The sequence below is a fragment of the Hirsutella rhossiliensis genome (assembly GCF_020360975.1).
Source record: "Hirsutella rhossiliensis strain HR02 chromosome Unknown scaffold00007, whole genome shotgun sequence".
Lineage (NCBI taxonomy): Eukaryota > Fungi > Ascomycota > Sordariomycetes > Hypocreales > Ophiocordycipitaceae > Hirsutella > Hirsutella rhossiliensis.
The window spans coordinates 1,918,068-1,929,165 of NW_025408673.1; the positions used below are offsets into that span (position 1 = coordinate 1,918,068).

The 11,098-nt window shown below is 48.4% G+C and overlaps 2 protein-coding genes across 2 annotated transcripts; both read left to right on the top strand.

The window, feature by feature from the left end:
- Window positions 1-681: 681 nt before the first annotated feature.
- On the top strand, window positions 682-1,602 carry HRG_06922 (kinase; the record flags this gene model as incomplete). Its single annotated transcript, XM_044865393.1, has 3 exons — window positions 682-872; window positions 924-1,020; window positions 1,069-1,602. 3 exons carry the CDS (start codon window positions 682-684, stop codon window positions 1,600-1,602), a joined length of 822 nt encoding a protein of 273 aa, XP_044719355.1.
- An 8,038-nt stretch (window positions 1,603-9,640) lies between these two features.
- On the top strand, window positions 9,641-9,919 carry HRG_06923 (uncharacterized protein; the record flags this gene model as incomplete). The annotated part of the gene is made up of 1 exon (XM_044865394.1): window positions 9,641-9,919. One exon carries the CDS (start codon window positions 9,641-9,643, stop codon window positions 9,917-9,919), a length of 279 nt encoding a protein of 92 aa, XP_044719356.1.
- Between the last annotated feature and the right edge of the window lie 1,179 nt (window positions 9,920-11,098).

Sequence of the window (11,098 nt, forward strand, 5' to 3'; positions counted from 1 at the left end):
GATGAGAATACAATGGTCACTGTGGTGTTCATAGTTGGGCCGGATTTGCCGGACCGCATGCAGACGGGATCGTCAGATTAAATCGGGATTAAGTTTCTGCTATGCCCGGCCATAGAAGGCACAAAATTCTCATTGTCTTGCAAAGAGACGCATGTTTTGATGCATTGATAAAATCAACTCTCTTGTATCTCTACGTAACAGGCCGCAGGGTGCCATGTTTTCCACTCCGCAGGCGTTGTTTCGGTGCTAACAGGGGAGGCCAGCCCTTCAAAGGCATTAAAAGATTATTTGCTCCCACAGCCTCCACTTTACCTGCGGTGCGAGATCGCCTTTGGCTAACGTACAATACCTCCAATGTAAGCGACCGGGGATTATAGTACTTCTCTTGTGATGTGCCGCTTAACATGAGGGTTTTTAGTGACCGTGATCCCAGCACGACAGCTTCTAGCCTTAAGTCCTTTAAAGGAATAAGCCAATAGGGTGGCGTTTCTGGCCAGAGCGCTTACTAGTCAGCCACTACGTAATAACCAAGAATCAGCCCCGTCATTGAGGGGCTGGTTAATTAACAGGCCACTCACTTCCGCTTTTAGGCCACCTGTTCCTTCCCTCCTAGGTGCAGGCACGTCCAGATTGCTCTGAATAACGCAGGAAACCACGCGATCATCCGTCCTCATTCTTGCAATGGATAAAACGAGCTTCGAGGGCTCTACTTCTGAATTTATTCGAGTGCAAAACGGCGAGGTGCTTAAGTATCCACGTCAAATATGGAAAGAAAGCAGATTATACGACACCTTGACTCGGGACATCGAAACCAGCTTCTCAGTTGAATGCCAGATTCTCGAACATCTAGGGCACCATCCAAGGATTGTCAAGTAGGTCACCACTCCCACGATAAGCTCCTACACGACTAAGAGTACGTTCAGGTACCTAGGCAGGAACCAGGGCGAAGGAGATCCACGAGGAATTCTTCTTGCCGAGGCTAGTCATGGCGATCTCCAGCGGTACTTGGATCAAAATGAAGTCGAAAGCAAGACCCCCCTGGCAGTCCGCAAGAAGTGGTGCCTACAGGCCGTTGAAGCCGTCGCGTATATTCATCATCGTGGAGTAGTCCATGCCGACCTGCGCCCCGAGAACTTCCTGATCCACGAAACCACACTGATGTCTCTAGACCTCTGGCTATGTGATTTTGGAGGCTCAAAATGCGACGAGCTAGGCGTCTATGGTGGACATTTACCCGATTCAGGCTTCTTCGACCCCACGCTGGAGCCGAGCGCGACGACGCAAATGGACATCTTCAGTATCGGGTCTGTCCTCTATGCCATCCTCACTGGTCATTGGCCATTCCGGGGACTTGGGGTTTTTAAGTCGCCAGAGGAAATGAACGACTATGGGAATAAGGTTGATAATCTATTCCTGCAGGGAACATTTCCCGATGTAGACGAGCTTTTCGCAGGCGATATTATCATGAAGTGTTGGAAGAACGAGTATGCGAGCGCGGAGAATGTGCTTCAATCTTTGCAAGCAGAGATGGACAGGGCAGAGAGGACTCGGTTCTGGCTGGCTGAATGGTTTGATTGGGTTCGCAGCATGCTCTCTCCATAGATATAGAATAATTGATCGAATAAATGAGTGGTTTCTCAAGTTTCCCATTTCTCCATCCGCTGCCTGAATGGCATGTAAGAGGGCGCAAGCGGGCGGGCCCGCAAAATGAATACACCAGCCGTTACACTGTTGGATCATGCCCCATCGTTCCCGAGCGAGCCCTTGCTAGATGTCACCGCATCATAGATTAGTTCTAAATAACTTAGCAATATACTAGGTATTATGATTCGACGAGTTGACTTACAGAAGTAGACTGCGCATCCGGGTTACGGCAGTTAAACTTGCCACACTTCCTTCCGACTCTCTTCGATCCAAAAGGAACCCGGCTCACACTGTGGTTCGCTGCAGTTTGTTGGTTGCACGGGTTGAACATAGTGGTGTCCTCTTCTATGTCGCCACAAGTATAAATAATAGTGCTGAACCTAATAGTGCACATGCTGGCAGAGAGTCGAGGAAGAGGGATCTTTTGACGGTTTGAAGATATTTCTTATAACGCAAGCTCTAGGGGAGTCAAAAGCAAGTGGCAAGGTGTGTTATATAGGCTCGAGGGCGTAGGCATGGACTTAAAGAGCACACTTGGCGTGTAATATTCTTCTTTAAGTCCGTGCGCTGGTTCACGGTGGCCTCGAGCTATATACTCCCCAGCCCCCAACACCAATCCTTGTCTCCAACATGCAAGTGTGTAACCCCTACCTCGTTATGACGTATACGAAATGCGACGTAGTATCCGCAAGTCACCTCTGCATGCGGATGGAGGGTGCCAGTCCATGTTGCGTTGCTCGGGGCATGCGATGCTTCAACACATGCAATGCACATTAAATGCGCTGAATTCAGCCCCGCACGCATCACCGCAACGGCTGCCGCACACAGCCATGCCAACGGTCTCTTGCAGTGGCCTGCCCCAACAGCAAACCTGCAGCCTCGGGCGTTGGCAGCCGTCGACACGGGCTGCCGTGTACAGGTATACGCAGAGCCAATCAGTCCCAACCCAACGTCAAGCCATAGCCTCGGCTAAGAAATACGGCGCAACTGACTGTTATACATGACTGCTACAAGCGGCCCTGGCCTCAATGCATTGACCTTGTATCCGAAGAACTCGGGCATTTGGCATCAGTCCTTCCGTCTTATTAGAGACTTTCGGGAGACAGCTAGAGTGACTTCAAGTTTACAAGTCCCATGTCAAACAAGTTATCATCGAGCCCACCAGCCTAAAGAAAGCAGGAATACAGCGGACACTCAGGTGCAACCAGGCCCAGGGGAATGAACGGAGTGAATCTCGTAGAGACTACGTAATCTCAATAGGCAGACGAACCAAAGGGTATTTTCAAATCTGCCGCTTAGTTAATCTCCCCACCCGGTCAAGGTCATGTAGCTTACAACAAAGACAGCAGAAGGTTGCGTCGTCAGGAAAGGACATTTTAGTTGTTAGAAGGTACCTCTTAAAACTCTACGACTTAATGTTCTTTATAGTAGTAGGTCATTGTAAAGACTTGTGTAACGACATCTATATCTAGAAAGGAATAAGATCCTTACGATTAGCCTATAGTATTAGAATAAGTTTGTTCCCGCCATAGCATCGTCGACTATAGCCTGTCAGCTGCTACCAGCACCTCCATGGCATATATGGTCCACTGCCAGGTCATTTGTCGGATTGTCACTTCACTTTTGCCTGAACGATATAGTAGTTTCCCAACAAGCCCTTAAGCTTGCTGTTGCACGTTCCTCCATTGTTCTAAGGCCCATCTCCTTTGCTGTCTTTTCAGCAGCTTGAAACAACCGTTCCTGCGCGGGTTAGTTTTCAGTCGGTTCGCTTGCCAGAAAACTCACAAATGCGTTCTCGGTCTCTATGGCATTAATAATGCCGTCTATATATATGACCTGCCTATGAGAAATTTCCATGTACTTAGCTACTGGGTATGGTGGGTCGCCTCCAAATGTCCGTGGGGATCCAATATGTCCTTGAAATCGTGTAATCGCCTCAAGGTCTTGATGTGATAACTCGGACAAGCACCTCTGCGCAAACTCATATGCTCTCTGTGCTTCTTCGGTATTCGCTTCTAGTTCTGTAACAAGACTTCGTACGAATCCTCGGAGCATAATCCGGAGGGCGACGGCGGGGATCTCTCCGCCTGTCAAGCTGCCAACTATCTTACGAGGTTGCTCGCATCGGGGTTGAATGGCCTCTCCAATACGCGCTGTCCCGTCCTCAAGCTCTTTAGCTTGAAATGACTCTCTGGAAGCATTGCCTATGTCCTTTTATATCAGTTAAGTACTCCATCGCTATAAAAAAGCTCAGTGCCATTCATACCGTCGTGCTGAAACTCGGGACTCTGAACACGCTCAATGGCATCAAAATGCTGATTAGGTTGCTGCTTAGTGGACAACGAGCCTTCGGAGTATGTGGAGGTCCTGGAAAGGGGAGATAGGCGTTGCGACATTGTCTCAATCAGATTCGCGACGACGGATTTGTTTCAATAAAAACTTCGCATCTGTCGGCAGGTGGTTTACACGTATTTAGTGGCTCTAGAAAACAGAATGTTAGAGTTAAGCATGGAGCTGATAGAAGCCCAGAATAAACATACTAATAAAGCTGGGCAGGCGATCATTTGTATACCAATAGTCGAGTGTTAGGCGGTGCCCAACAAGCAGATTGACGGGAACGAGTAAGCGCTGTTAAATACTGGTAGAGAACACGAGATGGGGTCTGTTGAGTTTATACTTGAATCTAGTTGCTTGCTCTATGCTAGCGACGGATGTACACGTTTCTGTAATATAGACAGGGTTACTCTGTACTCTCCAAACGTTCCCTTTGCGGTATACTTTCTTAAGTCGTTCACCATTCTAACCTGAGTAGCGGCTGAGCAACGGCTTACTGCTGAGTTTGAATAGCCACAAACCTAGGGGTGTACATATCATTTGGCAGTGCGAGGACATATGGGGAACCCTAGGCTACTTAAAGGGATTGTAGCCAGTCGGACGCCGTGTAGGAGGAAATACCTTCGTTTTCTAGCATATCATACTATAAGAAAAGTCCCCATAATCCTAGGCGATACTAGATCCCTACGTCACGCTCACCATAGTACTCGTAAGGCACAAGACTTTATTGGCTCCCTCTGCTGGGTGATGGGTATCGACCTGGTCTCTAAATATTGGGGGTTCCCTCACCTAGATTGGCCTGCCTGCAAGGGTAACGCCGAGAATGATCGCTCCTATTTACGTGGAACCAGACTGTATATAAAGTGATAAGAGCTGGCCCGCAACGGCTTGCGCATCCTGCTGCTGCTAGCCCGCAACGGCTTGCGCATCCTGCTGTTGCTAGCCCGCAACGGCTTGCGTATCCTGCTGTTGCTAGCCTGCAACGGCTTGCGTATCCTGCTGTTGCTAGTCCGCAACGGCTTGCGCATAAGCACAACAGGAGTCACGGTAGTCCATATGCTTGAGAACATCTCATGCTGTAGTCATTTATGATGAAAGTGTACAAACTGACCAGCACCGTGAAGACCCTTAACCCTAAATACCCATATCTCCTATCCGCAATTAATAGGGCCTCTTTTAGGTGCATAGATATAGAAGGAGCAGTTATTTATTTATGTAAAACACGGTGTTTAAAGGGGAACTACTGGCTACCATATAATCCACCGTGAGGATATAAAGATGAAATCATCCTGATTTAAGTGTGCGGGCTTATACGAGAATCACGACAACTCCTAGCGCCAGTATTAATTCGGGCCAGGCCTTGTCCCGGCTTTATTTTTTTTGCTCTCTTTTTGCAGACATTATGTTCTCACGTTCATCTAGGTCGCACAAGTCGAAGAAGGAAAAGTCTAAGGATAAGGCCAAGGAAAAATCTAAGGAGAAGGATTCCAAGTCTCGCAAGTCCAAGCACACGCCAAAGTCAGAGGACGCAGACCCGAGTCAACATGCTAGCCTTGGCGTCTATTGTGCCATCTATCAGCCACACTCCGGCAACTACTATCACTGGGCATTCGCAGTCGTGCATGCGAGAACGGGACAATGGCACATCTTTGAAGTGGTCCAAGATGTGCAAGATGGGCCGTATAGGCCCGATTACCGCCAAGCCAATCCGATTAACTCGCGAAGGTGTCTTTAACCCCTTACCTTCCTATGTGAAGTACACGAAGACTGGTGGGGCACACTTACTAGGGCGATCCGCAGCATTCCGGTCCCTAGGGAGGGCCTATACTAGAACTGCCAAGATTATGCCTTAGATATTTGGCAGATCATGTTGGACCACGGGATGATCGACAACGCAACATGGCGTATGGGCAGAGATAGCTTGATTCCCTACTATGGCCAGGACTTTGGTGGACAATATGGAGATGATAAAGATGAGGAGGATCAGGAAGAGCAGAGTGGGGAACAGGCGGGGGGAGAGGACCAACGGATTCTGTCAGAAGAGTACGTCTATGATTCTGACGAGTAGGGAAGCTGATCGGAGGCATAATGTTGTTTGTGGCCGGATTGCGATAGTCGCCGTCTTTCATAATGTCGTCTTTTAATAATGATGACTTGCTATATACCGCCGTTTTATTTCTAGAGAGCCACTCCTCTGCGTACACGCTCTAAAGCATTTACTCATTTCTGATTTCAATATTCCGCGAAATTAGCCGTTGACTGAGTAAGAAAGCGCCATGATTTTAGCTATTAAGTATGTCACGATCCCACAGCCTATCTACCAGCCACTGAATAGGGTACTGTTGTGGTGACAAGGACTTCGGCACGTATTTATACCAGTCAAAGGTCTCCCTCGAAGTCATGTTGTTGGTCACCTTAGCACACTCCCAATATTCAGGATAGAAGCCGCTTGCGTCCCAGTCTATAATAGCGACAACTTTCCAGGTTCGATCCTTGGCTCTGTCCACCATGATATTGGCTGGACGAATGTCTCCATGGGTAAAAACACAATTTGCTTGAGAGCGCGGCATCAAGCTGCGCAAGAGGTCGATATATAGCGATGAAGCTATATTGGAACCAGCAAAGACAAAGTCTTCAAATTGCTTGACGTCCTTGATGGGCTTGGGACTAGTACGGACGTCTCGTCGTATATCCTTGCAGCCCTCTCCACGAACGCCGCCGATGGGATGATTGTCGGGAAAGGGGAGCGATCTTAACTTAGAGAAGATAGAATCAAGCTAATGGCTGATGTCTTGCTTTTGACCCTCCTCTAGTTGCGGCCACGCCTTCTCCAAGTTAAATCTCGGAATGAAAGTGGTGAATAGGAGGTAGAAGGTGCCTAAGCGGATGAAGCCATGTGGTCTCGGGACAGGAAAGCTAGGGAGCTGGCTTTGCAGATAAACAAGAGCCGCATGTTCAGTTTCAAGGTTTTCGTGGGTGATCTTAACGGCGATCTCATCGTGAAAACCGAGCACCATGGCAGACGGGCTCTTATAGAGGACACGACCTTAATCTAGCAAGTCTATAATAGCTTGAGATAGATTGTTGCTTGCGAAAAGGGCAAGCAGGTCGGGGGATGGCTCAGTTATAATTGCCAAGTGGGCAGACGCGTCTAGTCGAGAGCGTATATCATCATGATGCCAAGTTAAATGCGTGGGCTTTGCGTCTTGGTTTGACGCATGTGGTCGAGTGGCTATATATAAATGCAAAACTCGTTAGCAGGCCAACAAGTACCAAATGAGTATCCGGGAATGGGTAATTAGTACCACTTGATGTCTTGAGCGACTGCAACTGTGTTGAATACGTCGATGCCAGGAGCGTAGTCATGTCGGCTTTAGGATCATTGTCGAGTGCACGCCGAATGCGCCTAGACATTTCTAGGTTCCATCTGGCCGCCGGGGTGTTGCGGTTTACTTTGCGCACACGACTGGCTGGCTTTTCTTTGTCCATCGGATTAATTAAAAGCAGACGAGGTCCGGCTTAGTAAGGAGTGGCAGCAATAATTTATGTGAGATTTAGCAAAGGACTTGGGCAAATAAATTTTTTGACGAAGTGCAGGACGGTGTGCTTTAAATAAATAGGTAGTCCCTTGCCCGTACCTACCAGCCTAAGTACATGCGCATCGACTTTAATTATATAAGCAATAAATCCATTGCCCCCGGACTCTCTTTAATCCGTTTACGCTTTTTAGAACTACATTATTAATATTGCCCCGGGACGCGGAATGAAGTGACCTCTTTATTAACAACACGCGCCCCAGAGACCTTTAGATTCTACTATACGCTAGCTTCTAGCCTACTCCCCGTCAAGCAGAACTAACAAGGAACGATGCAGCTAAGGGAGTATTGCTTTCACGACAGACCAGCCGTCATACTTCCGATCCCACATCTTATCCGAGCGATATCCTTGGCGAGGACACCATATTCTCGCTATCAAGACTCGATGCTCTTGGCGCATAAGACTAGACCGACGACAATGCAAACATCCCTCAAGAAGCCCAACTAGGAGAAGCTCTATAACATGGGCTTCACTTTGTTGCCGGCGTGTTAAGTAATTGCTGGAAATGTTTGTAAGACTGCTTATCTGGGCTACAATCTTCAAAGCGTTAGTAGAGTGCAGCTCTCTTGCGATGCTATTCTAATCTATAGCCACTACTTTCTCTACGTCTTAAAGATAAACTATCTTGCTCCTTCTCAATTCTGTCCCTTATCTTCCTCCTAAGCTATCCATACTGATCTTGATTATCTTGATAGGAGCTGTATCGACACGACCTCGTACGCTACCACGCTAAATTTCTAAGAACGACGCTTCCCCAACGCTCTCCTAGAGCCCTGTGAACTCCGCGCGATAGCAAGTCCTGTATCAAAGACTTTATTCTTCGAGGAGAGTGGCGGCGGGATGCCATAGTGCAGCGCGGCGTTGACGCGAATGGCAGTCTCCTGCCTGGGCTACTCAATAAGTCTAAATGGATCATATATAGCGCTACAATCGTTAAGGTGGCTGTGGACTGCGCGGCTTGACCCCGAGCAAGAGGTCTAGGCCAGCCCGGAAACGATTCGGAAGGTGTATCCGAGGACGGGTTTAATAAGGAGCTAAAGGAAAATGAGTCTGAGGAAGGCTTGCGGGGTAGATCTCGCATACGATCGTGGGTTATAGCGAATAAAGCAGAAAAATACGACGTGAGGAGGCCAAAGAGGCGTCGTAGGAATGGGGATAAGTCCTATCTATCTTTAACGACTTCTTTAGTATACCGTCGACCCGGGTTCTAACGGAAGGTGCTAGTAAGCTAACTAGCCCTGGCTCTAAGATGTTTGGCTTAGGTATAAGTGGAAAGAACTGCACTGACTGCTTTAGAAAAGGAGACGCCTAAAAGGACGCAGAGGTTCTATGAGATCAAAATAATATTATCACAGCGTGACCCCTGCAAAATCTTAGTTCGGTCGGCAGAGTACCTATATACGTTAACATAGTCGGCTCTATAGCCCTTGAAGTATGCAAGCCTGGGCCAAGCGGTGACTACATAAGTACATCTAAACCTGGAAATCGTATGCAGCCCGGCATGTATATTCCGGTGAGATAATATGTATAATTTGACCTAGTCTGTCAAGTACTAAGTACGTTACTCCTTCTTTAAAAAGCTCACTCCCTCCCTTCCTTTGCTTTCTTGCTGCTTAACGAACAATTTGCCTCACTTCAAACCGCCATTTAACGCTCCGTCAACCAAGTGTTCCAACTCATCGCACCTTTATCATTCGTCTGTCCGTGCCGCCGTTCCCGTCGCATCCGCTAGAGAAATACCAAGGGTCCAGTTTATCAGCTCTGCAAAATGATCCCCGAGAAAATGGCTCCCCAGAGCAGCTGTCCCTTCTGCTCCGTCGATATCCAACCGGATTTGGGGTCATTCAAGGCACACATCCGCAGCGACTCTGCCAGGCACCCTAAATTTAAAGACGATGCCGATATAGAAGAGGCTTATAAAGCCGTCGCGATACGCGGTTCCGTTTTTTTGACATCAGAAGGCCCAGCACTAGCCAAAGGACTGGACGGGCAGGTTGATTCCGGGGGCCGATCTGAGAGCAACACTCGCCAATGCAACCGGACTTTATGCTCACTTCTAGTCCCGATGGCTCAGCAGCGCAGCTCATTTTCTTCTTCTCTGGAATACAATTATGCAGGTCTAGACGAGAAGAGAGACTTTGGCTGGAAGTATGGCCACAGTTGCCCACAACCGGACCACAGTTCCCAGCAATCACCCAGGGAACAACCTGCGGCCTGGGAGATGATTCGAGAGCCGGTAGTACAGCCACCTAAGCACCTTCTAGAGGAGGTAAAGGCTGTCTACGCCGGTCTAGCCATGCTTGAGAGCACATGTATCAAGTACCACAGCACCCAGGCGTCTTAAGAGCTTAGCCACGAACAGTTTCAAGCTTTAATACGGCTACATCAATCCCTCTGGGAATTCCACCACGACTTCTTTCTCGCTAGCCAGCACCCTTTCGCAATCGACGATATTCGACGCCTTCTATCGAAAAATATGATGCCTATGCGCATGTGGAGTCATGGTATTCACTCGCTCCTAGAGCTACTTCGGCATAGGCTCCCGGCATTATTAGAGCATATGCTTAGCTTTATTTATACTGCTTATAGTATGATGACTCTCTTCTACGAGACGATACCAGCGTTTAAGGAGACTTGGCTAGAATGCCTAGGTCACCTAGCAAGGCACCGAATGGCGATCGAGGGCGATGATATTCAAGATCGAGCAATATGGATGAGGATCTCTTGGTGCTGGTATAATAAATCTTTAGATATATCGCCCGCGACTGGCCGTCTCTACCACCATCTCGCAATCCTCGCGCGCCTAAATGCGCTACAGCAGCTATACTACTACGCCAAGTCGCTCTGTGTTCTTCTTCCATTTACGGGCGCTTAGGACAGCATTTCGACTCTCATAAACCCGCTTCTGGGCCCCGACTCGAGTCAGTGGGCGAAATCCGCAGAAATAGCTTTTGTGCGTGTGCACGGAATCCTTCTTTCAGGACGCTCTCTAGACCAGTTGCAAGCATCAATGGACCAGTTTCTAGATCTTATCGATCGCTGGATCTGCACTACGCGTTCCTAGTGGCTTAAATCCGGGTAAGATAATCAACGCAGCCTCCTACAAGCCTGCACAATTACTCACGAGCCTAGATACTTCGTGGGCGTTTCTGCTTGTTGCTCTCTACTAGGGTTTGGCGTCGAGTCAAACGTCCTAATGCAGGTGGTTTTATGCCAAAGGAACAAATCAGGTGCAAATGACGAAGCCGTTAGAGAACCCCAGCCCGACGCAAACGAGATGTTTCAACATACCCTTTCTTTTTTCGCTAGGACCTGCGAGATCGTACTTCGGAGATGGAAGGACAAGGACACCTTGAGCTTTATCCACACGACGTTGGTATTTATGCTCTATATGTCGCGACTCCCGGCTGCCATGACGCACTTGCAGGGTCGATATCCGTGGAAACTCTTGGCGAAGCTGCTCAATCATCTACTAGAGACAACAAAGACGAGATCAAGAATCGATAGCGACGAGTTTCCGGGG